Here is a 27,691-nt window from a genome sequence, read left to right as displayed (position 1 = left end):
TTTTGGGTCCATTTCCCCCCAGCCCCCGTGCTGCTCACCGCCAGGCTCTGCAGTCCCCCGAGGGGCAGCCCCGGTCCCTGCTCTCACCTCATTGCTGGTTTGAGCAGTTTGCACCCACCAAAAACCTGGTTTCCCACCTCCCTGTGGCAGCCAAAGGCCCAGCAGCAGCACGAAGGAGCCCGTGTCCCCGCTTTTCTGTAAAACCCTCACGATTCGCGAGGAATTTTCAGGTCTGGGATGCCTCCGAATTTCCCCCCGGCGGAGGGGAACGCAGAGATTTTCCCAGCCAAAGCACGCCCGGCCCAGCCGCTGACATTTTGCAGCAGCGTTTGGCAAAGGAGGGATTCAGCTGAGGTTCCCTGCGGGGCTGGGCTGTGCCAACCCGCTGCTTTCTGCCCGGTTCCGTCAGCCCAAAGCAGCCAGAAAGGTTCTGAGACGCGGAGGATCCAGGCAGCAGAACACCATCCCCCAGAGCAGCCCCCGCCGCAGGAGAATCCCGGTTTTGCTGGAGTTCACCCCAAACCGCAGCAGCCAGGGGGAGGTCCCTGCTCTTTAGCATTATTAATGCTAAATTAAAGCGTTGTTGCTAATTAAAGCTTACAAGGGCTAATTGGTAATGCAATTAGCCTGCAGGTGTCCTGAGCGAGAGGGCAAAGCCCCCACAGCTGCTGCTGCACCCCCTGATGCCTTGGGGACATCTTTGTACCCCCCAGAGGGGACCGGGGGCTGTGGAGGAGCCCCTCACCCACTCTCTTGCACCCCAGGGCTGAGCCCCCTTGCCGGACCCCCCGGGGTGCCGACTGGGGAGGGGGTGGGCAGCTCCCATCCCTCCTCCCATCACCTCCCAGTGAGACAGCAGTGGGTGGCACTGAAAACATCAGGGATGCAGCGATGGGGCACCCTCCCCATCCAGGAGCACGGGAACATCCCGCTGGTGGGGTCCCCTCCCCCAAACCCCCCCGGCTGAAAGGTCCCGAGCCAGGACTTTCAAACTCCAAGCTTTATTCGGTTGCTTCGGCAGCGCCGTACATCACACGGGGGGAGGCGGGGGGCGAGGCCGCGGGGGGGGGACAGTGGCTGCCGGGGGACACTTGTGGGTTGCGGGGCTCCCCCCGCCCCGGCTCGGGCCGAGGTCTCTAGTTGGTGGGGTGGTAGGCGCCGCGCTGGTGCCACTGCATGTCCCGAATGCGCCTGACCGACTGGATCTGGGGGTGCTGAGCCCCGAAGTCTGAGCTGTCCTTGTAGTCCCCCTTCTCAAACAGGTACTGGTAGCCCCGGTAGCCGGGGTACTGGTAGCCCACCCACCTGCCGAGGCAAGCATGAGAAGGGTCACGTCGGGTCGCCCACCCACCCACCCACCGTGCCGCCACGCAGCCGAGGGGCTGCTCCGGTGTCCCCCGTGTCCCCCCGTGTCCCCCCCGGACTCACGTGCCGCTCTGCACCCGCACGGATGAGACCTTCTCCTGGTAGCCGTGTGCGTGGAAGCTGGGGACATCGTCGTCGATGATCTCGATCTTCTTGCCGGTGAAGCTGGGGTTTTCGTACAGCACGATCTTGTGCTCCTGGCTGTCCTGCAGCGGGGAGAGCGGAAAGGGGACATCAGCAGCCACCGGGACCCAGCACGGGGGGGGGGAAAAAGGGAGGGAGGGGAGAGGGGGCAAAGCCCAGGGGCTACGGGGAAACTGAGGCACGGGGTCGGCACCGCGTGCCGCCGCTCCCCCCGGTGCCGGGGGTGCTCCGCATCCCCCCGGTCCAGCTCAGCGAGCTGGGGGACTCCCGGGGGCACTGCCCGACTTACCCGCGGATGTTCTCCACCCTGGGGTCACCTGTCCCTGTCCCTGCCCCCGGCCCCGAGCTCCCTCCGACCCCCCCACCGGCTCCCCGGACCCCGGGGCTGGGGCGGGGGTGCGCAGGAGGGGGGGCCCCTCTGCCCGCGGGGCTGGGGGGTGCGGGGGAAGGCTGGGGAACACTTCTGGCTGCAGACCTTGGTCTGGCGGGTGGGTAGTGGCTGTCTGGGTGCTCTCACCACTTTGATGGGTCTCAGGGAAGTGATGCTGTCGCTTCTCCGGCTGTTGGTCCAGGAGTCCCAGCGGGGGTATTCCCCCTTCTCAAACACAAACTGCTCCCCTTTGCAGCTTGCCTGCTCGTAGCCCACCCAGCTGCAAGAGAGCAGAGGGCGACCTTCAGGGGGGGGACCACCGACCCCCGGGCTGAGCCCCCCGACAGAGCTCAGGGCCCTCTGCTCCTGCTGGAAAGGGGCAAGGGGCTCCCGGGGGGAGGGGGCAGCGCTGCGCAGTGCCCCTGCCCACCCACGGGCACCATCCCAGCTGGAAACATCCTGCTCGGGATGCTCCAAGGGGGTGTCCACCCACCCTCGGTCCCACAGAGCACAGGGTCACCCACACATCCCAGTGGGGCTGTCCCCCTCTCAGGGTGCTCTGCACCTGCCCTGGGTGCAGCCAGGGCTCCAGGCAGTTTTCTGGGGCTCCCCCTTGCCCCCCCCAGGAGCAGGGGGGATGCTGGCAGCACCAGCGACCATCCCAATAGGAAGGAAACCAAGGTGGGGGTAACACTGCCATCTGTCCCAGCTCCCCCCCCTGAGCAGGGCTGGGGGACACCATACCCCCAGGGGACCCTGTCACCCCCTGCTCACCTCCTGGGGAAGCAGCCTGGCAGCATCAGCCAGGTGAGACAGGGTGCTGGTGCCTGCAGCAGGGAGACCCCCAGACCCCCTCCCCATCCCAGCCCCTGCCTCCTCCCTGCATGGCACCACAGCCCCCCCCACCCCCCAGCACCTACGGTCCAGAATGCACGAGGATGGAGCCCACTTTCTCCACTCCAGCTTCCTTCAGGTTGGGGCAGGCCCCACTCAGCTCATGGCACCGACCCTGGAAGTTCTCCTGCTCAAAGATTGCAATCTGGAAGAGAGCAGGGGGGGGGTCTCAGAGGGGTGGGAATGCTCAGGCACTGCAAAGGAGCACATGGTGTCCCCAGCTCAACACAGCCCCGTGTCTGCTGCTGCCCAGACCCCCAAAACCTGCATGCTGGTGGGTTTAACCAGCCAGAGAGCATCAACCAGCTTTCCATCCCTTGGAGCTCCTGCTCCTGGGGGCTGCAAGTCCCTGTGGCTCCAGCACTCAATAGCTGCTCACAGAGGGGTTCTGGGGCACACAGAGGGGTGCTGGGGCTCACAGAGGGGTGCTGGGGCTCACAGAGGGGTGCTGGTGCTCACAGAGGGTGCTGGTGCTCACAGAGGGGTGCTGGGGCTCACACCAGGCTGTGCACCAGGCCAGGGGGGGCAGGGGGGCAGCCCCAGGGCACAGATTTCAGGGCTCATGGAGGCACAGCTCTGCTGCCTCTGCAGGGCTGGCCCACAGGAGATCAGGAGCTCATCCCTTCCCTCCTATTCCTGCTCTGGCAAAACCCCCTGTGTCTCCTGCCCCTCTCCCCTCATCCCTCTGCAGAGGGCTCAGCACCACAGCTGATGATGCTCAGCACCAGGCAGGAGCTCTGAGGGATGCATCACACCAGCTCAGCTGCTCCCCAGGGGTGTCCTGGGGGATGCTTTGGGTGCTCAGTGAGGTTGAGGGTGCCCCGGCCCCACTGCAGGGCTGGGAAGGCACACACTGACCTTGGAGCCTGCTTGCTGCTGCTTGGAGGCTGGCATCTGGTGCTCGGAAGCCATCATCAGCTGGGTTGTCCACTGTCTTGGGGAGGAAAACTCAGAAAGGTTAAAACCTGCCACTGAGGAGACACCTGGGACCGTGCTGGCAGCCCCACAGCCCACCTGGTGCTCTGCTCCATTGCTCAGAAAGTGTTACTGGGGCTGGGGCTCACGGCCAGACCCCTCTCGGGGCTGCTCAGCACCACTCACTTGTGGAACAAACCTCTCCAGGCTTGTGGAGGAGCCCAGGTGATGGTCCTGCTGCAGCATCACTCGTGATGGCACCTGCAGAGGGTCCCCAGCCCCGAGCAAGGGGACCCATGAGCCCAGGGTGGTCCTGAGTCGTTCCCAGGGGAGCTCAGCCTCTGTGGCCAAGGCTGCTCCCACTGTCCCTGCCCAACAAGGGACAGCTGAGGAGTCCCTGTCCCATGTGGGTGCTTGAAGAGGGTGAGAAGCTCCCAGCCCTGTATCTGTGTGTCCTGGCACAAGGAGGGACCCTTGTCCTCCAGCCCAGCAGGACCCCCCTGTCTGAGCAGGCTCCAAACCAGGTGAAAACTGCTCATTTCCACTGAAACAAGAACTGAGCCACAGCCGGGTGGCAACACTCCTGCTTTGGCCACCAGAACTGGGCAGCAGGGACAGAACTGTCCCCAGAGCCCACCCTACATGTGCCCACATCCTTCTGCCCCTCTGCCTGGGGAGCTCCGGCACCGGGAGGAGGAAATGGCAAAAAAAAAAAAAAAAAAAAAAAGAGTACAATAAATAGAAAAAAAAATCTTACCAGTTATACCAGTACCCGCTTGAGCCAGTGAAGGGCTGAGGCCGAGGGGTGGAATTTATACCGAGCCGCAGCAGAACGGTGCCAAAACTATTGACAAAATGGTTAAAGCATGATCCAAAGCCAGACTGCTGGATTAAACCCCAATGCAAACCAAGGTCAGCTGATCCACCGCTGCCTTTGTCTCCCCGAGCCCCAAGTCAGGGAGTTATTTCATGAGCTTTCACATCCCAGCCTCCCCCTTTGTTGGGTTTGTTGGCAAGGAGCTTTGGAGTTTGCCTGCATCAGCCCAATGTGTGCCAAGCCCCAGCACAGCCCTTGCAAACAAAGCCCCTTCCAGCCCCACTTCAGGAATTTCAGAGCCAGGGATTTTATCCCTCCAGCCACCCCCCCGGCAGCCCCAAAACTGCTGAAGTTGGCTCTTTCCAAGCGTGATAAAACCAACCTGAAAACCCCTGGGGGGAGGGGGGGGAGGGGGCCTGGATGGGTCCCCACAGCCCCCCAGACACTGGGGACCCCCTCAGGGATGGTTCTGGGGCCACCACCAGCAGCATCCTCAGCACGGGGGCAGCACAGGGGTGGGGCTGCTGCTCCTCCATTATCCCCATTTTTGGGGTCCCTGAGAGGGTCCCAGCCCCGTGGGGCAGCAGGAGCAGTGGCACAGAGGCTCCTCCATCACTCCAGGACTAAGCTGGGGGCAGTGGGGGTCACAGCAGGGGACACGTCCCCAGAGCCTGCTCAGGGCTGTGCGTGACCCCAGGGATGAGCAGAGGGTTGAGGGGCACCAAACCCACTGCCCTGGGGTCCTTCTGCCTCAGGGAGCTGATTTTAGCTGCAGAAAAGTGAATTTCCCAGTGGGGGGGTGACTGCCCAGATCTCAGAAACCCCTCCCCTTCACCACCCCCTCCCACCCCCCAGAAGACGGGGGTCCCCCTGTCACCCCCATCCCCACAGCATCCCCATGCAGCTCTCTCCTGCACACAGAATTCCCTGGGAGTGCCACAGCAGATGTGCTGCAACCCCCCCCGTGGCACATCAGGGCTCTGCTCCCACACCCAGGGTCACCTTCCCTGGGTCATTGTCACCAGAGCCAGTGCCACCAGGAGGGCTTGGTCCCCAGGGTCTGCAGCTGCCCTGGCTGGGGGGTCACAGGCAGGCTCTGTGCCACCACCCAGCACTGCCACCACCCTTCTGCTGCCCCTGTGCCTCAGCTGGCACCTCAGGGGGACACAGCCACTGCCCCCCCAGGTCCCAGCACAGCTCCTGCCTGCCCTGCCCTGGGCTCTGCCTTCAGCTGGGATCAGTGCTGGGCCCTGGGACACCATTCCCAGACCACCCTGGAAGAAGCTTTTGCCACTCAGGGCCACAAAATCTCCTTGAACAGCTGCAAACCCGAGCCCAGATAAATAATACTAAAAATGAATCATAAATAAGTAAACAATAGTAATAATGATAATGATGCTAATCATCCCCATCATTATTATTAACAACAACAAAGCTCTGGAGCAGTGTTTGGTGACCAGCACAATGGGCTTGGGCAGCCCCAAATCCATCTCCCATCTCTGACACCAGTCCTGGGGGGCTGAGGCTGCTCCATGCTGGGACACCAGGTTCCATACTGGGATGCCCAGTTCCATGCCAGTTCTTGGGGCCAGCAGGAGCTCTGCCCCACACATCAGTGCCCATCTCCATGGGGCTGGGCTGGGGACCCCACAGGGTGAGGCCCCTTTGGGGTGCTCAAGGGACAGATGCTGACATCCCTCCCCCAGCCTCACTGCCCCCCAGGCTGCTCAGGACCCCCAGGACCCCATCCCCAGCACCTCCCTGTCCCTTGGGGCTGGAGACCCTGCCCTGGGCTGAGGGAGGTGGGGAAGGAGCCATGGGCAGAGCTCCCCCAGCCCTGGGAGATGCTTTGAGAAGGGGCAGAGCCACAGGAAGACCCAAGCTCCCCAAGACCCCCCCCAAGTGTGGGGGTCACCTCCACACCATCCCCACCCCCCGGGGTGATTTCTGGAAAGCTGCAGCTTTCAGGCCAGGCTGCAAACACCATCTCTGCACGGGAGGCGCTGGGGGGCCCTGCCCTGACACCCCCCTCCTACCCCCCAGCACCGTGACACCAGCCCAGGAGCAGGCAGTCCCCTGGCAGCCTCCAGCTCAGAGCTTTATTGAGGTTTTCGCACGAAAAAAAACAAAAAGGAAAAAAAAAAAACAAAAAACAAAAAAACCAAAACAGCACCCAAACAGCAAGGTCACGGCATCAGCTGGCAGCAGGGGTCAGGCCAGGCAGCCCCCGGGCCGGGGGGGTGCGGGGGTCCCTCAGCTGTTCTGGAAGCATCCCCGCTGGTGCCACTGCTGGTCCCGCACCCGGCGCAGGGACTGCAGGAGGGGGTGGTTGGCGTCCCACTCGTTCCAGTGCCGGTACTCCCCCTTCTCAAAGACGTGCTGCCGGCCCCGGTACCCCGGGTACTCGTAGCCCACCCACCTGGCAGGAGAGAGGGCAGCGCTCAGCCCTGCCCCGGGGACACCCCCTGCCCCGGCTGTCACCGGAGCCGTCCCCGGGGCTGGCGCTGCCACCACCGCTGTGCCCGGACGCGGGGCCACGGAGCCAGGAGGGGTCGGAGAGCCCCTGGCAGAGAAAGGGCCAAGGCTCCAGTGGTGCTGCAGAGCCTGGGGAAAGGCTTGGAGGTGTCACACAGCCCTGGGGACACTGTTTGGGTCCCGCTGGCTCCCCACAGGAGGAGGATGGAGGTGGGCGTGGGGACAGCATCACCATCCCCGCTGAGCCACCACCCCGAGGGACCAGCCGTGGTGCCAGGGGAGAGGACCTTCTCAGGGTGTCCCCATCCTTACGTTCCATTCAGGGCCCTGACACTGGCCACACGGTCCTGGAAGCCATGAGCCCAGAGGCTGGGGACATCATCATCCACGATCTCCATCTTCCTCCCGGTGTAGCCCGCGTTCTCAAAGAGGTGAATCTTGTGCTCGGGGCTGTCCTGGGGGGAGGTGGGGATCAGGGGGTTGCCCTGCACACCCCCAGGCCCCTACCCCCCCAGACCCCCTCCCTGCAGCCCTGCCTCTGGTCCCTGGGGACACGGTGGCCCCGAGGCAGCTGCTACTCACGATCTGGAGGGGCCGGATGGACATCAGGCTGTCACTGTTGTGGCTGTTGGACCAGGAGTCCCAGCGTGGGTAATCCCCCTTCTCCAGCACAAACTGCTCCCCAGAGAATGCTTGCCTCTCGAATCCCAACCACCTGGGAGACCAGGGGCTCAGGGACAGCAGGGACACCCCCACCCCAAGGTCTTGTCCACCCTTCCCCCCCCCCCTCCAGCACTTACGGGCCAGACTCCACCTGGATGGAGCCCACCTTCTCCAGCTCCTTCTCAGTGATGTTGGGGAGCTCCTCAGTCAGCTCACACTTCTTCCCCTGGAAGTTCTCCAGCTCATAGATGGTGATCTAAGGAAGGGAGAGACCCCATGGGCTGTTGCCACACTGGGGGGGCTTGGGGAGGAACACCCTGGCCACAGCAGGGCCCCCCCACCCCTGCACACAAACAGCATCAGAGCCCAGTGGTCCAGCCCTGTCCCCTCCATCCCACACCAATGTCCCTGCCAGCTCCAGTACTGCCCCTGCCCTGCCCAGCAGCTCCCAGGAGCTGGGAAATGTTCCAGTGCAGCACTGGAATCACAGGTTTGTGCTGGGAGACCCTGGGGGGTGGGCTGTGGTCTCCTGCCCCCAGCTTGGTCACAGCCCATCCTTCTCCTCCCACTGCTCCCTCCAGATCCATGGCTTCTCCCCTGCCTGGAACAATCTCATATTTTTGGTGTTTTCCTCCAAGTCCTGCAGCTGCACAGACCACCACACCTCCCCCAGACCTCCTGCTCTGGGCAGAGCTCTGAAGCTTCAGGACAAACCCAAACCAGGGCCAAGGACCAGGGCATGGCAGGGAGTGGGGCTTGGGGTGCTCAGCACAATTTGGGACCCGGGGCTGGGGGTCATGCCTGCACCCCAAGCCCTAGAGGGGACCCCACTGGAACCCCTGAGCCTGGGACAAGGGCAGAGCCTCCTCAGACAGCACTTGGTGGGGGTGTCAAGGGACAGAGGTGACACCCCTGTGTGTTCAGGAACTTCTTTCCACCCCAAAGCAATAAGCTCCAGGCACCTCTTTGCAGGATCTGCTCCCATCTCCAGCCTTCCCTAACCTGGGAGCAGCTTTTCCCAGTTTCCTGAGCTGTGGGCAGTGCCCGGGGCTGATTCACCTCTAACCAACCTACAAAGGCTAAGAATCATAGCCTTTAAAAGACCTCAAAATAATAATAATAATAATAATAATAATAATAATAATAATAATAATAATAATAATAATAATAATAATAATAATAAAAGCACCACATAAGGCATTTCAGCACTGGCTCCCAGAGGGATGTTTTGCTCTCCTGGATCCAAGCACGGAGCAGCTGCACCCCCAGCCCCGGGGCCACCGATGCTCTCGGCAGCCACAGAGGCAGCGGCAGCTTCTGCTCCTCCTGCCCGGCAGCAGCGAATCCCCGGGCTGGAGCTTCGCTTCTCTTCTCTTCCCTCTCCCCCCTCCAGGATTCCTCCCAGCAGTGACACCAAAGCTCAGCTGCGTTCCGGGCCCCCGAGCCCTTGGCTGCCCCAGTACAACCCGGAGCACTTGGACACTGGGACCAGCCTGGCTCTCAGCATCACCCCCAGTCCGCCTGTCCGTCCGTCACCAGTTGCCCCCAGTATACCTTGTAAGTGCCACCTCGCTCGCCAGTGCCCTCCCCAGTCGCCATCTGCTCGGGGGGACTTTGCTGCTCGGTCATGGTGCCTGGAAAACCCAAATTGGAGGAGGTTAAAACAGCATCAGCTCTACGGGAGGTGTCAGCCTCTAAAGGCACTAAAATAAAATAGCAAAGATGAAGCTGGCGTGGGGACAGGGAGGAGAGCTGAGGTGGTTGTCCCCAAAGGCAGCAGCTGCAGATCCCCGGGGGTGTCCAGGTCTCCATCCTCCTCTCCTGCGTCCCCAGGTGATGAACCAAACCATCTTCCAGGGACACGGGACCCCTCTCTGACCCCGGGCCGTTCAGAAAACTCCTCTCCAAAAGCCTCTCCTTGGTTTCCAGCGGGGGTTTGCCAGGTTCCAGCTGCTGACATCTTCCCCCCTCCTTGCTGATCCTCAGGTCCCTTCCAAGGAGCTCACGCTCTCCGGGAACATCTCTCCAAGCTCCCCCTGGAGCAGGACACCCCGGCCCAACACCTCCCCCGGTCCCGCCGGCACCAGGGGCTGCCGAGAGGTTCAGACCAACAACATCCCCGGCCCTGCAGCACCGCTCCTGCTCGCCAGACCCCCGCGGAACATTCCCTGCCGTGACACCTCGACTCAGACACGTTTTTTGTTCTTGGTTTGGGGTTTTGTTGCTTTTTTTGCTTTTTTTCCCCAAGCCCCATCCAGTCCAAGCCGTGCCGCCGGTACCTCTCCCGCCGCGGTTCCGCTCTGCCGAGGGCCGGGGGTGGCCCCGCTATTTATGGGTCGGTTCTGAACAGAACAGCACATTATTTGGACGCTGAGACAGCAGCTGCGTCCACTGAATTCCAGCCCTGAGCTTCCAGCTCAATACTCGGGCTCGCAGCGCGCTATGGAAACCTTATTCACATTTCTCCCGGATGGCCCTTAAAAAATGTGCCACTCGATTTACAGCAGATTAGCGCCGAAACTCACATCAGCACGTTCACTCCTCTTCTTGCCAGGTCCTCTGGAAAACTCCCCCATCAGCAGATTAGTGGGAGGGCTCAGCTTAGAGACCCAGCACTGCGAAAAAGAAAAAAGAAAAAAACCCTCAAAAAAAAAGAAACAAAAAAACCCCAAAACCAAACCAAACAAAAAAACACACACACAAAATATTTACAGCTTGCTTGGGCTCCAGACACAGGGTGGGCTCAGCCAGGAGCTGGTGGCACGGCAGGAGAGAGGGACCAGAGCTTGAGATTTGGGGTCCCCCCTCAGCTTTGAGCATTGCCAGGAAGGTTTGAGCCCCTTTCCTTCGCTCCCCAGCTCAGCTCCACCCCCGTGGGTTTGCCCAGCACACGCACACAGTGCCCACGGACACACGGGGTCTTCTGGGAGCCGAGTGGGTTGATGGTTCCATCACTCATCTCCCGGGGGGCAGCACCATCCCGCACACCCCCGCTGCCAAAGCCCCTCTCCTGGCTCTCAGGCCCAGTTCCCTCTTCCTCAGGCAGCACTGAGCTGTGTTCAGCCCAGACCCCCCTGGGAGTTGCTGCTCTCCCAGGGGTCTCCACCTGCTCTCAGCGTGTCTTGAAACCAAAGCTGCACCTGAAGCATCTCCCAAAATCCCCAACCAGCTGCTCTGCTCGGCCAGGCCTGGAGATTCTCTGTTGGCAGAAGGTTGGGCACCCATCCCACCTGCCAGGGCACCCAAGGGAGCTCCCTGTGCCGTGCCAGGCCTGGGAGATGGCTCCTCATCCTCATCCTCATCCTCATCCTCATCCTCCCACCGCCAGACTCCTGGGGATGCTCAGCCCCAGCTGGGAGCAGGGGATGAACCAAGGGACCATTCACACCCTGAGCCTTCCTTCCCCAAACTCCCAGAGCTTCTGTGCTGAGAAGGCAATTGCAAGAACGCGACAGAAGGGGCAGCAGATCCCACTGATTTCTTCCTGACAGAACTCAAATTTCCTTTTGCTGTCAGGCTCTCACATCCCCTTGAGTAATGTCACTGTACCTCCTCCATCCGCAGCTCCTCCACCCGCAGCTCCAGCCCCAGCAGTTCGGTTCGTACCCAGGGGCTGCCTTGACACCCGCAGGAATTGTTGGGAATTCCAGGTGCTTCTGGAGTGGCTTCTCCACCCTTCCTGGAGCATCTCCAGGATCACCTGGATGCACTCTCATCAGAAAGCTGAGACTCCCACCTCCTGGCAAAGGGAGTAGTAAACCCAGAACTGTGGGTTTGCTGTTCCACCACCCCACGGGTGGGACACACGGACACCTCCCAGAACACCACATCCCACTGATTTTCCCCAAGCAGACACAGCCTGGGCCCCCCTGCTCTGCCCTGTGGGTTCCCCCTGATGGGTGCCACCCCACAGGGTCTCTGGGCTGGGACCCCCTGGTTCCCTGCTCAAGTTAAACCAAAGGTGCTCCTCATTCCACGGGCAGGAACACTCAGGGCAGTCACACTGCAGCACCAGGTTGTTCTCATAGCCAGGGGAATAAAGGTGAAGAGACAGAAGTGCCTTTTACCAGGGGCATCATTAAAGCATAGTATTAAATTATTGATGTATTTGCTTTAGGATTCCCACTGAGCTGTTTTGGTGCCTCAGATCCCCCATTTAACACCTTGGCATCAAACCACCTCCTGAGTTCAAGCCCCAGGACCACAGGCACAGGTCAGACTTTGCACAAGTACTAAAGGTCACAAACCCAAGTGATGCTGCTGGGGGGGAAAGGGGCAACCCCCAGTTTGTGTTTAGCAATCTGACACTTTGTGCACTTCGGAGCTTGCCAATAATTGTTTGCAAACAACTGAGAGGGTAAAGCAAACTTCTGTGCAAGCAAAAAGGTGAGGGAGGGTCGATTCCTGCAGGGCCACTTCATACACTCAGGTACTTCAGGAACAGAAACTTGGCCTCTTTCTCAGTGGAACCAAGGCAGCCAGGCTCTGACCAGCTCCTTGAACTCAAGTTAAAGCTACAAAGACAAGAAAAAGGTGAATCTGCAAACAGAAAAAAATAAAAAGGAAGAAATCCGCAACTGGGGACACCAATAAAAGGAACCAGAACCAGTGTGTAAATCCCCAAGTGACCAACAAAAACAGAGGGAGGATTTGTGGTGCTAAGAGAGAAGTGCAACCAAAAAAAGAAGCATTTACAAAGTCCCCAAACCGTGTGTTTTCACTATTAAAATCCTTCAGCTTACCTGACACAGCTTTTTAAGCAACCAAAACAAGGTGAGCAGCAGTGAGAGGGGGGTGAGGGCTCTGCACTCCATGGGAGTACTGGGATCTCCATCACCTTTGTTATTCCTCAGACACCATCAGTTGAAGCCTCCTCTAAGGCAGGACCCAGTAATTAATGATGAAAAAGCCTACCTGGAGAAAGGGCTGAAGCTGAGCTTGCTCCCACCTTGTATTAACAGCAAAAAAAAAACCCCAAAAAACCAACACCAGGTGGCAATGAGTAAAAGCATAAAAAAATTCAACAAGCTTTTTTTTTTTTTTTGGAATTAAAATAGAATTGTATAAAGCGTATTACAGTCTGGTCTATCATTTAAGAAGTAATAACATATTTATAGATCTTTTATTACATAGTGATAATCTGGAGAGAAATAGGTATTTAATCCATGTACAACATAAAGAACTGACAGCAGAAAAAACACTTTCCCATTCAACAACAACTTTCTAAAGATGCTTTTTAATTAGACATTTAAGCATTAAACATTTCTCAGTAGTAGGTTAAACTACTCAGTACAGTAAAGTTTCAGTGCATTGTCCAAGCAGATGTGGAAATGCAGACACATCCAGGGGGCTTTGTGGAAACCTTGTGTTCATCCCCTCAGTTCCCTCCAGCACGGAGCAAACACTGCAGGGACAGAACTGCCCAAGGACCAGAAAATCCTCCAGCTCCTGGTAACACCACACTGCCTGCCTGCTGCCCCCCAACCCCAAGCTCGTGTCAATATTCTCCTAAACAGGGGGAATTTACCTGATTTCTAGAGACTGCTCAAGGAAGCCCCAACTCCCCCGGCGACCAAGGGCGAGGAAGGAGTTCTCCTTCCCCCCTCACAGCTCCAGGGCTGCCCAGCACACACAGGGACTCGACCCAAGGTGTGCCTGAAACCCATCCCAGGAGACCCCCCCTCAGGAGTCTCCTTTTCCACTGTCGTCCAAAGGAAAGGGAAGAAGGAAAAAAATCTGTGCAATATTTTTCAACCGAGCCAAGAGGAGCTCTTGCTCAGCAGCTCGCCAGCCCCAGCTGCCAGCCCAGGGTGAAAAACCTGCCAGGGACCTCGGGAGTCTCCAGTGGCAGCAGAAAGGGCTGGAAAACTGCTGGTAGCAACAGCTCTGATGAGAAACGGGGCAAAGCACCAAGGACAGGGGGTTTTGGGTTTTTTTTTTTACAAAGAGAAACTTATTCATCTCCACGGAGGGCGGGGAGAGCTGGGATGGGAGCTGAGTCCCAGAGATGCACAGATGGGAGCTGTCTCCTGACATCCTGCTCTGAGCCACCAGCAGGCTGGGACTGAAAAAAACACCTCAGTCTGCAGCTCCTCCAGAGGGAGAATTGGCACATGGGTTTGGCAGCTACAAGCTGGAGACAGCAGAGCAGGCAATGCACTGCGGCACCTGCGAGAGCTGATGCAGCAGTGTGGTGACCTCTGGTAAGTCAAGCTCCTCTGAACACTGATCATAAGGGGGAAAAAATGGGAAAAAATGGGAAAAAATGGGAAAAAATGGGAAAAAAGGGAAATAAAAGGAAAAAAAGGGGAAAAAAGGAAAAAAAGGAAAAAAAGGGAAAAAAAAGGAAAAAAAGGGAAAAAAAGGAAAAAAAGGAAAAAAGGAAAAAAGGAAAAAAAAGGAAAAAAAAGGAAAAAAGGAAAAAAAGGAAAAAAGGAAAAAAAGGAAAAAAAAGGAAAAAAGGGAAAAAGGAAAAAAAAGAAAAGGAAAAAAAAGAAAAGGAAAAAAGGAAAAAAAGGAAAAAGAAAGGAAAAAAGGGAAAAGAAAGGAAAGAAAGAAAAGAAGGGAAAAGAAGGGAAAAGAAGGGAAAAGAAGGGAAAAGAAGGGAAAAGAAGGGAAAAGAAGGGAAAAGAAGGGAAAAGAAAGGAAAAGAAAGGAAAAAAGAAAAAAAAAAAGGGAAAAAAAGGGAACAAAAGTGAAAAAAAGGAAAAAAGTAAAAAAAAGGAAAAAAGGGGAAAAAAAGGAAAAAAGGAAAAAAACCAGCAAAAAAAAAAAAAAAAAAAAAAAAAAAGAAAAGGAGTTCAAGTGCTGGTGCTTTATCTTTAATATCCAGGGATGCCCAGAAGCAGGGTCCAGCCCAGAGCTGGCTCTGCTGTCCCAGCAGGGGGGAGGCTCTGGGCTTGAGTCATGAGGAACACCAGGGCAACAACAGCCTCCTTGGGATCCACCTTGAAAGGTTTCCTGAAAAAAAGAGCACTTATCTGGGGAAAGAATAAAGCATGTCCCAAACAGACACCCGGGCTGGTTTCAGGATCTGTATCCAAAGCTATGAAGAGGTGGGAGGTACCAGAGGTGGGGGGACACCCCTGTGGTGACAGCTCCCACCCAGGGAAGGAAATCATCTGTGAAACTGGAGATCACATTTGGGGTATCCCACAAAATCAGCATAAAAATAAAAACTGAAACCTGGTATTTACAGACCAACGAATAAAAATATGAAGTGGGACTATTCAAACTGCTATTAAAGTGACATTCACCACTAACTGGAACCCTGATATGAGTGTAACATCCTCCCTCTTCCCTTCCTTTTTTGTTATAAAAACAGTATTTACAATTTTTTTTTTTTTTTTTTCCCCAAAGAGAACTGGTTGACATTATTGCTTGATCCTTTTTAGGAAAGACATTCCAATGAAGCAATTGTTCCACATGCTGACAAAACACAGAATATACCATTTCAAGAGGTGACAAAAGTTAACATTTTGTTCATCTAAAAATTATATTCACCTGCTGGGCCAGCAGATCCCATGTAAATATAAGCCAATCAAAAATACATTTTACAAAAAAATAATCAAGTTTCCTTTTTCAATATGGCAGTAAACATAATTTGTTCTTCCACTCTCACCTCCCACAGACTTCATTCTAAAACAGGAGCTTACTATTTTTTTCACCAAAAAAAAAAAAGATAAATTTGATTAAAATTGTTATTTTCCATAAGCAAACACAAAGCCCCAGCTCCCACACATCCCAGCTGGGAGCTGCTGAGCCCCTCTGGGGACAGCTCAGACAGGACAGGACAATCCTCCAGGGCTGGAGTCCTCCCTGCCAGCTCCTTTTCCAGGACAGGGATCCTGTGCCTGTCCCAAAGCCCAGGAAGGACCCAGCCTCGTGTTTGCCTGAGGACACCAAGCAGCTCTCTCCACACAAGAGGAAGGCACCATGCACATAGCAGTTGAGGCAGGAAGCAAACAGCAGCAACGTGACACATGAATTTCAGGGTCAGGTGAGTTAAGGCTTCTCGTTGAACTTCTTTCTCTCCTCCAAGTCAGGATCCCTGCCTGCAAGACACCAGGAGCAGGGGGTGAGGAGGGGGAGCAGCCAGACAGACCCCCCCCATGCCCCCAGGGGATGTTTCCTCCTGAGCTTTTGTCCCCAGGTGGTACCTTTTCAAAGCTGATTCTCATAATGGCTCTGTCTCTTCTTTGATTTCAGCTCCTTCAGCCACTGAGGAGATTTTTCTTCTGACCTAAGGTAGAAAAAAAAAAAAAAATACTCTTTATTCTGTAATTATGAAAAGAATAATTTCTTTCAAAAGAAAATTTATATTTCTATATAAATATTATATTTACTTATATATATACAAAAATTATATTTTTATATTATAATTTTTATTCATTCATTTATTTATTTATAATTTTTATAATTATAATTTATATATTTATATATAACATTTACATATTTTTATATAATATTTATATATCTATATATTTATACATAATATTTATATATATCTATATATAATATATTTATATACAACATTTATATAGATTTATATATAATATCTATATATATAATATTTATATATATAAATTTACATATTTGTTATATATATAAACGAATTATACATATAATTTTGCTGCAGCTTTAGGAACCTTGCTTGCAGTTATTTTATTTCCCCCCAAAAGGAGGATCTCCAACCACCTTCCTGCCCCTGAGGAAACCTCTCACCTTTCCTCCTTCTCCACACTGGAGGGCAGCACTCTGCCACCAGCAGGACCCAGCTGCAGGGCTGCCTTGGGGGACTTGAACTGCTGAGCAGAACCCACATCCCCAGCACTCTCAGACTCTTGTCTTTTCCGGAGCTGGGCCTGAACAGTACAAATAAAATAAAATAAAAAAAAATCTCATTTGCGAGGCACCATTCAGCCTTTTTTTTTTTTTTTTTTTTTTTTTCCCCCAGAAACAAAGCAAATCACTGATTTGTAAAAAGAGAGCAACCCATGCCTGAAAGCAGAGCAGGGGTTCCTCAGAAACCTCTGCAGCTATGAAACCATATTTGCTATTGCAAAGCTTTTTTTTTTTTTTTTTTTTTTTAATCTCCAGCCAAGATTTAAGAGTGAGAAAGGTAAGAACAAGGTTTCTCTACACATCACCCCCCAGACCCAGCATGGTCACATCTCAGCATGGTCTGACCCCTCCGGTGTGTTCTGCCCATGTTCACCTTGAGAGCAGAGTGGTCCATGCCTGGGAACAGGGGCAGCCTCTGAGCCTGCACAGCAGGTGACCTGGCAGTGTGCTGGCTCTTCTCCTCCTCCTCAGAATCCTCCTGTTGCATAGTTTTCTTCTCTTCTAATTCATTGTTAAAAAAAAAAAAAAAAAAAAAAAAAAAAGCAGAGTGGAAAAGCCCATTAGCCAGCAGACTTTTCATCTCTCCCTTGTTCTAGACCTCTCCTTCCATTTCAAGCTGTATTTAACAACATTAACACACCCCAGGACTGGCTTCAGTGCCTCCACAGAGACCAAGGCAACAAAGCTACCCAAGCACTCAGCAGCAGGAAGATTTCCTGCTGCCAGCAGTGAGGGAACAGAAGGCACCCCCAGTTCCATCAGTGTTTGTTTTACAGCAGCAGAGGACGAGCACCCAGGAGGAATCCAGCTGGGAGAGGTGTCTGCCCGAGCCTCACACCCCCCAGAAATCCCTGCCCTGACAGCCAGGCTGCCCCCAGCTCATTGCTTCAGGTGCTGGGGGGTTACCTGTGGAATCTTTGAACATCCAGGTGCTATCTGGCTCTTCTGTCAAGGAGAATCTGTTCTCCAGCTCCAGCCCCCTGCTCCTTCTCAGCGAGGTGGGACCCGGAGCCCTGCGCCTCCTCTTCTTGCTGAGCTGCACGCGGTTCTTCAGGGCACTGGAGTCCAGCACTGTGGTTTGCTGCAAAGAGAAAAAGAGGCCCTTGAACAGCCTGCAAATAAAACCCACCTCCCCCAGAATCATAGAATCAGAGAATTAGCTGGGTTGGAAGGGACCTCAGAGATCATCAAGTCCAACCCTTGACCCACCGGTGCGGTTCCCAGCCCATGGCACTGAGTGCCACATCCAGGCTCTTTTTAAATGTCTCCAGGGATGGAGACTCCACCACCTCACCGGGCAGCCCATTCCATTGCCTGATCACCCTCTCCGTAAAAAAATTCTTTCTGATATCCAGCCTAAATCTCCCCTGGCACAACTTAAGACTGTGTCCTCTTGTCTTGTTGAAAGTCGTCTGGGAAAAGAGCCCAACCCCCCCCTGGCTCCAACCTCCTTTCAGGGAGTTGTAGAGAGCGATGAGGTCTCCCCTGAGCCTCCTCTTCTCCAGCCTCAACACCCCCAGCTCTCTCAGCCTCTCTTCATAGGGCCTGTGCTCGAGTCCCTTCACCAGCCTGGTTGCCCTCCTTTGGACCTGCTCCAGCACCTCAATCTCCTTCCTGAACTGAGGGGCCCAAAACTGGACACAGGACTCGAGGTGTGGCCTCACCAGGGCTGAGCACAGGGGCACTTCCCAACCTACTTTACTGCATTAACCCTTTTGGCTTAATCAAACTGTGTGTATGGGTTTGTTATTCCTGTAGCTACTGCAAACTTATCGGAAAGGGAATCTCTGGGGAGGGTAAAAGTGTCACTGGGGCTCCCTGGGTGCAGTGCTGGGTCTTTGATCTCTCTTGGCCATGGGAGCCTGATCTGCATGAATTATTTTCACTACACTAATAGAAAAAAATAACTGCAATAAACAGGCTGTTGGTTCCTAGAGTGTTTCAAGAACGCAAGCCTTGCCTGCCAGTAACAGCTGAAGGCCAGTAAGAAAGATTGGGATCTAAAAAGGGCAACTACACAGAATTCTCTTCTAGCAGAGTGCTGTGTTTTTTCATAGCCAAAAAAATTGATTTCGTTGCAGTATTTCCTTGTTCTGACATCCCCAAAGCTTTCAGGCAGCTCAGCAGCAACAAGGAGCCCACAGGAGAAGTGTCAGAAAATTTCTGTGGTTTGTCATTCCCAACATCCATCCCTCTTGGAAGGCAACAACACTTACAGAGCAAAAGAAGCAGCTGTAATCTATCAAATTATTTAAACCAGTTTAAATTTTTAGATTTTGTAGATTTTGTAATCTATCAAATTATTTAAACATCAGTGAGCCCCCTCCTCTTCTTCAGAATATATGGGGGGTTTGGTGGGTTTTTTGAGATTTCAGGTCAGGAATAAACTCCTCACTAAAGCAGCAGCTAAATGACCCACTTAAGATGGGCATCTTGCACTGACCAACACATCTGCCATGAGATTTTACATAATTTTCATCAACTCTGATGAAAGCCAAAGCAGCAGTTCCTAGGGGCTATCCTAAAAAACTACAGCAGTGAGTGGAAGTTTTTGTAGAGAGCACTAAACCTCACCTGTGTGTGGCCAGAAATGACTGTTCTTACACTGGCTGACAGTGTGAAAAAAACCCTTTAAAATGCCATTGTAAGCTACCACAGAAAGAGACCAATTGTTAAAAAAGACAAATATTAGAAATTGTCTTTCTAGCCTTAAATCCCCAGGCTCCTGGCACAGCAGCCACTGTACCTATCCCTGTTACCTAATTGTGTTTCCACTGCCCATGGAGCCACTGAGCTCTGCTGCTACAGCTCCCTGAGGAGCAGAAAGAGAAGCAGCAACTTCTCCAGGCCATGGGCAGACATCACCAGAAGTCAACAGCTTTTGGGAATCCCTCAGAACAAAAGCATCAGAGGACCCAGGAGAGCTCTGCAGCTTTGATCTTAAACTTTTCAGCTGGGAAGCCAGCTGGGAAAATCAAATGTGATAAAGAAAAGGCAGAGGAAGATTTGAGTGCAAAGCTTCCAGAAGATGTGTGGTGGCTAACAGGGCAACCCCAGGGCTGGCCCAGAGGGAGAAATTCTTTTTCCTGTGACTTACATCAATGAAAGAGAAATCAGTGGCTTTCTCCTCAGGGTAAGTGTCTCCTGGAGGAGGTAAATCAGTCCCATCAGTAGAGTCCATGTCAGTGCTGGAACGGTCCAAACTTGTGCTCCTTTGGTCTTTGGAGAAGTCATGATGATCAACCAGGGATGCAGGTTCTGTTTGGGAGGAGAGGGAGGATGGGTGGCTGTTGGGAGGCTGCTTCCTTGTGGAAATGCCATCGTTTTCTGAGGAGGGAGACTCAGGCACAAAGCTGCAAAGGAAGGAAAGGACCCCAGTGAGATTGAGGGGAAAAGAGCTCATGTTTGGGCAGAGGCTTTCCAGGTGCTCAGGGAGAGCACTGAGGGTGGCAGGACCTGTCCCCAGCACTGGGATGCTCCCAGTGTCCTCCTGAACACCTTCTCTATGCCCAGAGCACCAGAACTGGGTTTGGGGGACTGGGAGCTGCTGTGTCCCCCTTTGTCACCTCGGTTGGAGCATTTCCTCTGAACAGCAGGAGATTGTAGGAAACACAGCAAGGCTCTGCTGGCAGTAAAAATAGGGCTGTCTTGCTTCTAATTTTAGGAGTTTCTAGATTAAAAAGCAAAACCTCAAGTATTGGAGGAGCTTGGGTTTTTTCTGCTCTCCCTAACAAGAGTTTTCATTTACTCAGCCCCTTTTCTTCAGCTAAGAACACTCTCCTAAAATAAAAAAAGACCTGAACCTGCAGATGTGAGTACATGCACCTTTTTTAAACAATACAAGTCCTTGGTACAGCCCATGGGGATAGAAATCTGGGGAGGAAAACACTCAGGAGCCTCCTGCTGAATAACAACTTTTATCATGCTGCAGTCCAGGAGAGAATTTCCAGCCTGGCAGAGCAAACACTGCACAGAGGGTTTCCAGCTCAGGAGTAGAGTGAATGCCTCTTCCCTTCCTCAGCACTGGGCCCCAGGATAATTAAGAAACAGCACTAATGAGCTCCAGGGGGAAGGCTTTGTCTAGCATTTTTGCATCAAGTGATATTTGCTATCTGCAGCCTTAGAAAAAAATAAAAATTAAATCATAGAATGGACTGAATGTAATACTTCAATAAACCAGAATTTTCAGGTGGAGCTTTTCTAATCAGGAGGAATCCTCCAGGTTTGAACTGATATTCAGGTGCTGGTTTGGAGCCTTTGTAAAAGATCTGATTTCAGAAAATGCCTATAATAAAAGTTGATTTTCTAGAAGGCTTGGATGTCACTGCTGGCATGACACTTTGCTCACTGAACTTCAAGCTGAAACTTACCCTGGTTCTATAACCAATAAAATATTTATAACCCACAGTTCTCAAGTGTAGAGCACACCAAACATTACTGGCATTAGTGTCTGCCCTAAGATCTCTACAAGTACAGCATTAAAAAGCCAGATAAAAGGCTCTTTCCATACTACACTGAGCAGATACTGGCTCCAACGGTGTAGATCAAGCTATAATTTACACAAAAGCTGTAAATAATAAAATCCCTTACAATTGAGAGCCCCAGCTTTATGTCAATAGATCATTTTAATAACAGAAAAGCAACAATTCAGCATTTTTCATCCAACTGATAGCCCATTTCATTTTCTTCTTCCCCACATTAAAATGCACAAAAAATAAATCAGCCCCCAAACTGCTGGGGTGCCCTAACCATGATCAGACACTCCCTCATCTACCCAAGAGGGAGGAAATCAGGCAATTTCAGCCAAATCTTCCCAGAACCATATTTCCACCCACCAGAGGCACATGGCACAGAAGAAAGTAACCACTTTCTAAACCTGAAAATGCACATTTCTAATTATAATTAGAAAGACATAAATACAAAGCATTAAAAGTTTTACTACTACAAAACTGTCAAAGCAATTTTGTGCATTTATTGAAGAGAACTGTTTTCCCCATGTCTTACAGAACCATAGAATAAGCTGAGTTGGAAGGGAACTTCTAAAGGTCTCACCTGGCCCAAGCCCCTTGCAGCAAGCAGGGACACCCTCAGCCCCTCACCTTAAGATCTTTCTATCACTTTAGCACCAGAAAATAGCACCTAACTTGCAGTTTGCTGAGGAGCAGAGCTGTTAATCTACCCCACTCCAGGCTGGGTTTCTCAGAGCTTGTAAAATTGGTGACACTGAAAGTTCCCCCTGGAGCTGAAATGTCAACCCTGGCTGCGACTTGCAGCTCCTGGGGAAGTTCTCCTTCAGGAGCAGTGCAGTCACTGAAACTGAGCTTGGAAAAAAGAAAGCAACGTAGAGTGGAGCTTGGAAAAAAGAAAGCAATGTAGAGTGGAGCTTGGAAAAAAGAAATCAATGCAGAGTGGGCTCCTGAAGGTGCCCAGGGGCCCTTCTGTCCCTGTCTGTCCCTTACCTGTCCCCGCTGTGCCGCTGCTGGCTCCAGGTGCCGTAGTGGCTGTCGGGCTCCTGCACCAAAGTGTCTGTGTCCTTGGCACCCGGGGGCTGCCTGGAGAAGCACTGCTTCAGCTGGTCCTGCAACACAGAAACCACAGCTCCTCAGGCACAAAACCCTGCAGAGCTCGGGAGCTGAGCCCGGGTCAGCGGGAACCAAAAGGGAGCAAAGGGGAACGTGGAGATGGGGACTGAGAGCTGGGGTCAGAGCAAGGATTCTCTGTGAAATGAGCACTGTTGCCCTGAGTAAATAAGGCAAACAGGAGGGACTCACTCCCTTCTTTTGGTATCTCCACACTTCTTTCAGACCACTCTTATCTCAGGCTGCACAAAGTTTTCAGAAGCATTTCTGCAGACACAGAGGATTCTGCTGGGGCTGCACTGAACCTCCCCAAGCATCCCAGGGAAACACCAACTCCACTGCTCTGTCCTCTTTCCCTGGGTTTAATAAAAGGATTCTTTTTTTTCCCCCTACAGCTCTTTATCTGGAAGACATTCAAAATAAAATGCATAAATAAATAAGCAAGCACAGTGCCAGGCACCAGAAGGCCTCTGACAAGGTGCTGAGTGCTAGCATGAGGTTCAAACACAAAGTACAAGTAAAAGGAGGACAGAGCAGGGTGGTTCTGCTGTGTTCCACTCCAACCTTTCATTTCCCAAGTAACTATTTTTATTTCATAGGAGGAAAACTGCATCCAAGGACCCTGCCTTTCCAGGGAAGGGAAGTGGGTCAGCTGCTGGCACCCGAGATTTGCAGCAGAGCAATGATGATAATTTGCTCCAGAACACAGCACTGTCCCACATTCTGTTCTGCAGTTGTACTGAGCTATGGAGGGAGAGAGTTACTGAAATAATAACTTGTGCCTGGATAATGAAATGTTGGCCCCTTTTGCATTCATTATCCTGGACAAACAGAGGGAGGGATGGCTCCCAGTGCCCCCACTCTGTTTATGAAGAGCTCCTCTGACAGTGGTTATGTTGTTTTCCACCTGCCCAAAGCTGCTGTTCTCTTTAGAAAAATAAAAAGGGGGGAAAAAAACCCCACCCCATACACACACTTCCTCAGACCTGCTGGGGGAAACCACCAATGCATCTCCTTCCCTTCAGGCAGGATGCACAAAGGAACACCCATACTGGATGGAACAGGATTCCCTGAACATTATTGCACCTTTGAACAAAAGGATTGCACCTTTCCTAGCGTCCTTCATTTTGTGAACCAAAAGAATGCTGCCTGCTGCCCTAGCACTCCACAGATAACACTGATTAAGGACAACAGGGTTGGAAGCCAGTGTTTTCCAGCAGCTCTGCCTGAAGCACATCATCTCCAGGCACAGGACACGCTGCATCGCTTGCAATTCCCCACTTTGTTTCTAACCAGACAACACGGTGCAAAAAGCTCCAAAAGGGGAATGGGAGCAGCAGAAAAGCAACTTTCTGTGCTGTATTTAGGAGACATTGTTTACAAAAAGGGGGGTGTTATCATGAGAAGGATGGCTGCAAGGAGGGGACATGCACAGCCCAGATAATGCCACTGCAGAGGCAACAGGAAAGGCACTGAAATGCAAACACATGGCTCACTAATTCTTAATTTTACATTGCAGACAAAGTGATCAGCACACACTCCTCACTTTCAGGCAACAGCACACTTGATGCTGTATATATCTGAACACTGAGATGAGTTTTATAACCAAAATGACACAATTAACACTCAGGTACCAAGTGTCTGTGCTCAAACTGAAGCCTGGCAAAGGAACATGACTGCTAATGTAGACATTGTGGACTGAAATTCAGGAAAACAAGCTGAAAAGTCAAAATATAAGGAATAAGGCACTACAAGTCCTACAAGCTTCCTTGATTAGATCAAGTCCTGTTACTGCATTTTGCTCCCAGAGGAAGCTGCTGATTTCAGATGCTGTGTGCTTCTCCCTGGTGACCCCCCTCAACCCACATTTCTTAATAGGCCAAATGATGAGTTAGAAAAAATAAACATGCTTCCAACTCTACAAATCACTCCTTGGGCCTCAACTATTTAAAGACTCAGCTGGTAGAAGGGCTGCAGAGAATTTCATGTGATCCTGGGTCAGCTGCAGGAGAGAAAAAAGGTCCCAAGTACAACCCAAAGAATGAGAGGTGAGAGGAGCCAAGCCTCTCCTTGCCTGCTGGAGGTGACACCAGGGGACCCAAGGTGACACAAAGCCATTTATTGCCCATGCAGCTTGGAGGGATGGCTTGTGTTGGAGGAGGAAGCAAGAGCCACAAAGGTCACTCTTTCCAGGAGGTGGTTAGTAGCAAGCATGGGAATGATGAGTTTTAGCTGTTGTCCAGCAGCCTCTTCACCCTACTCCAGCAAGACTCCAGGAAACCTGGGAAAAATCCATTCCCTTCATTTGCAGAATGATCAGTCTCAGAAACAATAAGCTTACTTTTAAAAAACAGAGGCTAGATTAAAAAAAAAAAAGTATTTATATATATATATAAAAATTTCTCTACTTCCATCCTTCGTCAGTCTCTGTGCTCTCTGGAAAGCACTGACAAGTTTCTGTTCCACTTCTGTTTCTCAAGATGACAGAAGCTCCCTGGGAGCTGCACACATGCCCACTGGGTTCATGGCTGGGATGCTTTCAGACACCAGCAACTCAGATTGGATCACAGGGGTACATTTGCATTTTCTGGCTCTGACATTTTCCTCGGAACAACTTGGTGTTCCCGACAAAGAAAATGAATGAAGAACAACCTGGGATTACAAATGGAAAGCTGGAAAACAGATGAGAGATTGGGACAGTAACCCAAGACCTTCTGAATGTACAAGAGAGAAGCCCCTGGTGTGTCAGCAAACCATGACACTGCCCCCAGTACTGGGATGGGAAAGGGGGAATCCCTGCCCAACATGCACTGCCAACACCTCTTCAGAGGGGTGAAAATAAAAATTATTTGTTGCTTTCTAATGCAGAAGCTCTGCAGAGCAAGAGATCCTGCAAGAGGAAGAACTGACACAGCTGACTGACTTCGATTGCTTTTAAGAACAGAACTGCTCTGAAAAGAGAAGGGGAAGACAGAGCTACCCAAAGTAACTCAGCAAACTTGAGCCAGTATCTGTGATCCACTCTTCCTTGATCCATCTCTTGGAAGAAGAGACCCAGGCTGGAGTTCCAGAGGTGGAGCTGAGCCAGGCACAGCCACTGCCTTGATAATCACAAGAGCCATGACACAGGAAAAAGACATTTCAAAGAAAAAGGCAATAAAAGAGGGGTCTGGTCTCTTCTTGGCACAAAACATAAACCCAAATTAGGAATTTTCTTATTTATAACCACAGGAAAATCTTGCCAAATACTACTCTGGACCCAGCATCCAACTGCTGTAATTCTCCATGCTTTGATCTTGAACTTCATCATTCTTACAACAGGAGCTGGGGGGAACCACAACTCCACTTTCATATGAAATAAAGCAGCCCAGTTGGACCCTGATTTGCCTCTCCTTCCTCTTCTAAAATGAGACATTGTGCTTCTGCCTCTTTCAGTGCTCCCCTGGAATTCAGCTGGGTTTGGCAACAGCCCAGGGCTGATTACTCCTGCAATTTCCAGTTCCCAAAAATGATGCACACGCAGTATTGGTCCTATCAGCACAAAAATGAACCATCCCCAAGAAAGAAGGCACAAATTTCTCTGAAAAAATGAAGACCTGGCATGCGAGGAGCAGCAGTGGAAGGAGATCTCATGAGTCAGAACCCGCACAGACAGTTTCAAAAATATCTTTGTTTGCTAAAGAGACCGAGACATCAGACAGCCAGAATGACACCCTACAGCTTGAAGTGCAAAAATTAAAAGTTAAAACCCACTGGCATGAAATGAATATGAATAGGCAACTGCACAATGGAATGAAGCTCTGACCATCTGCCTGCCTCGTTCATGGAATCTCAAAGAGGACATTTTTTTGCTAATTTCTTCAAAAGCTTTTTCCTTTTTTCGCCTCTCAATTTTTTTTTTAAATTAAAAGTAGTCAGAAGTTTGGCCAAATGGCTCATGTTCAGAACCCCCCTGCCCCTGACACTGCTCTTAAGGAGAGTTTCCAGGTCCTTACAAAGGGAGAAAACTCATCCCAGCTGCCCCATGCATGTGCCAGGGGATGGCAACACACCTTAGCCCTGTGAAATTGTATTCTGTTGCTTCAGAGCTGGCTCTGCTTTGAAGAGACTGCTGGGCTAGATGACCTCCAGAGGTCCTTTCTAACCAGAATTACTCTACAATTATTCTAATGATCCTAAGGATTATTCCTAAGAGGCAAACTATCTATTTTTGGGTCACTAACAGCATTACTGAGAAGGTAACACCACAGCAGAACCACCCCACCCCAAAGAGAGAGTCCCAGAAACCATCTGACACTTCACAGCCCTTATTATTTTGTCTCTGTAGGTACCTAAATGCCACCACAGCAAGGGGAGAGCCAAACTCTGTGGAACCAGCACCCTGGGACTTCCCTCTGTACTTACTATCCGGTGGATTAGTGCTGCCCACAAGGAGTAAGTCATGGCTCAGGACCACTGCTCCAGCCAGTCCCTTGCCACCAGGCACGAAGCTCTGCCACCCCAGAAGCTGCTGAAAGGAGTCACTGCCCCAGTGTCACATCCCTGGCAGCACCTTCTGCCTCCCACCCCACCCTCCAGCCTGCAGCCACTGATAAACAGTTCCAGGAATTGCACTTTTTTTTTTTTTTTTTCCTGACCTCACTGCTGAAGCTGAGACCTCCAGAGCAAACTCCACCCTCCAGCACCACCAGGCTGGGAGGACTTCCCGACCCTATCCAAGACCCCATTCCACACAACTCCTCCAAACCAGGGAATGGCTTCACCAACACTGCAGACCAAGCCTCAGAGGAGGGATAAAAGGAACTGAATTAATTTATCTCACAGCCTCAAGGTCTTTGCCTTGTTCTGTAGACCTTGCCACCAGCAGTGGGTATGGAGACTGCAGGGAGCATCCTTGGTGTCTGCTCAGGGGAACATCTCCCCAGCACTGCTGCCAGAGGACAATCTGCTTCCAGCTGGGAAACTGCAGGACATGGAGAGGGACACACAGGGACGTGTGTCCTGACTGCCCCAGCCTGCTCTGGGAGCCCTCCCACCCAGCACCTTCAGCACTGCTGCCTCCTCAGCATCCAGACAGCTCTGCTACAGACCCTTCAAATCACAAACGTTTCATTTTTTCCATGTGCAGTGGAGCAGGCACCGAGTCCCACAGGCTCAGACATCCTCATGAACCCAGCCCCTCCATCCTCACTGTTGCTATGCAACCCAGGGCTGCCTGGCCATAGAATCTTCTCCACCAACCAATTCTAGCCCCAAGTAAAACCCAAAAGCATCCACCTTACAGACCACCAGCTGGTTTGAACATCCTCTCACCTCTTCTGAGCTTCCCAGCTTGATGCATGCCTAGAAAAGCATGGCAAAAATTGCTGAAAAACTGACCTGGGCATGCAGAAATAAGGGGATGTGCAGACATCCCTCCCAGACCCTAACTTGGGGGGGGGGGAGATGCCAAGGAACCTCAGCAGGACCCCAGAGTCAGTGGATGGGGAGGGCACAGCCCAGCCCAAGCTGCCACATCCCCCCAGCACCAGGCTCAGCTGCTCTCCTGCCCAAACCCTTGATACTGCACCATGGCAGCCCTGGTCCTAGAGCTGCCAGGAACACCAGCCTTGCTCTGGGAAGGAA

General features: G+C 52.4%; 3 protein-coding genes across 16 annotated transcripts in view; all 3 read right to left on the bottom strand.

Moving 5' to 3' along the window:
- Window positions 1–985: 985 nt before the first annotated feature.
- CRYBB2 (crystallin beta B2) lies at window positions 986–4,583 on the bottom strand. 5 transcript variants are annotated; one of them, XM_071763169.1, is made up of 6 exons: window positions 4,446–4,583; window positions 3,632–3,707; window positions 2,800–2,918; window positions 1,985–2,159; window positions 1,429–1,571; window positions 986–1,305 (listed from the first exon to the last, which is right to left on the bottom strand). In XM_071763169.1, exons 2-6 carry the CDS (start codon window positions 3,686–3,688, stop codon window positions 1,137–1,139), a joined length of 663 nt encoding a protein of 220 aa, XP_071619270.1. In that variant the 5' UTR covers window positions 3,689–3,707; window positions 4,446–4,583; the 3' UTR covers window positions 986–1,136. The 5 variants fall into 5 exon arrangements, with proteins under 5 accessions (XP_071619270.1, XP_071619273.1, XP_071619271.1 ...); XM_071763172.1 differs by having other exon boundaries at window positions 2,027–2,159; XM_071763170.1 differs by lacking the exon at window positions 4,446–4,583 and adding an exon at window positions 3,875–3,949.
- A 1,994-nt stretch (window positions 4,584–6,577) lies between these two features.
- Window positions 6,578–12,613, bottom strand: CRYBB3 (crystallin beta B3). Of its 6 annotated transcripts, XM_071763175.1 has the most exons (8): window positions 12,386–12,613; window positions 10,356–12,157; window positions 10,169–10,258; window positions 9,198–9,277; window positions 7,781–7,899; window positions 7,563–7,695; window positions 7,293–7,435; window positions 6,578–6,924 (listed from the first exon to the last, which is right to left on the bottom strand). In XM_071763175.1, the coding sequence occupies exons 4-8, from the start codon at window positions 9,270–9,272 to the stop codon at window positions 6,759–6,761; spliced, it is 636 nt and encodes a 211-aa protein (XP_071619276.1). In that variant the 5' UTR covers window positions 9,273–9,277; window positions 10,169–10,258; window positions 10,356–12,157; window positions 12,386–12,613; the 3' UTR covers window positions 6,578–6,758. The 6 variants fall into 6 exon arrangements, with proteins under 6 accessions (XP_071619276.1, XP_071619275.1, XP_071619277.1 ...); XM_071763174.1 differs by having other exon boundaries at window positions 11,193–12,613; XM_071763176.1 differs by lacking the exons at window positions 10,356–12,157; window positions 12,386–12,613 and having other exon boundaries at window positions 10,169–10,300.
- Window positions 12,614–12,863: 250 nt separating this feature from the next.
- KIAA1671 (KIAA1671 ortholog) overlaps window positions 12,864–27,691 on the bottom strand; it is a 64,964-nt gene continuing 50,136 nt past the window's right edge. For 4 of the 5 annotated variants that reach the window (XM_071763136.1, XM_071763137.1, XM_071763140.1 and 1 more), the window contains 7 exons: window positions 21,947–22,065; window positions 19,585–19,840; window positions 17,394–17,568; window positions 16,861–16,988; window positions 16,368–16,507; window positions 15,803–15,885; window positions 12,864–15,697 (listed from right to left, as the gene is read on the bottom strand). In XM_071763136.1, coding sequence (XP_071619237.1) covers window positions 15,807–15,885; window positions 16,368–16,507; window positions 16,861–16,988; window positions 17,394–17,568; window positions 19,585–19,840; window positions 21,947–22,065 — 897 coding nt within the window. In that variant the 3' untranslated portion in view covers window positions 12,864–15,697; window positions 15,803–15,806. Of the gene's footprint in view, window positions 15,698–15,802; window positions 15,886–16,367; window positions 16,508–16,860; window positions 16,989–17,393; window positions 17,569–19,584; window positions 19,841–21,946; window positions 22,066–26,470; window positions 26,627–27,691 lie in introns of those variants that run through there. The other variant, XM_071763141.1, reaches the window with a different exon arrangement.

Source organism: Heliangelus exortis, chromosome 19 (genome assembly GCF_036169615.1).
Source record: "Heliangelus exortis chromosome 19, bHelExo1.hap1, whole genome shotgun sequence".
NCBI classification, from domain to species: Eukaryota; Metazoa; Chordata; class Aves; order Apodiformes; family Trochilidae; genus Heliangelus; species Heliangelus exortis.
The sequence above is the reverse complement of the archived record's forward strand: the minus strand, read 5'-3'. Positions and strand labels throughout refer to the sequence as shown.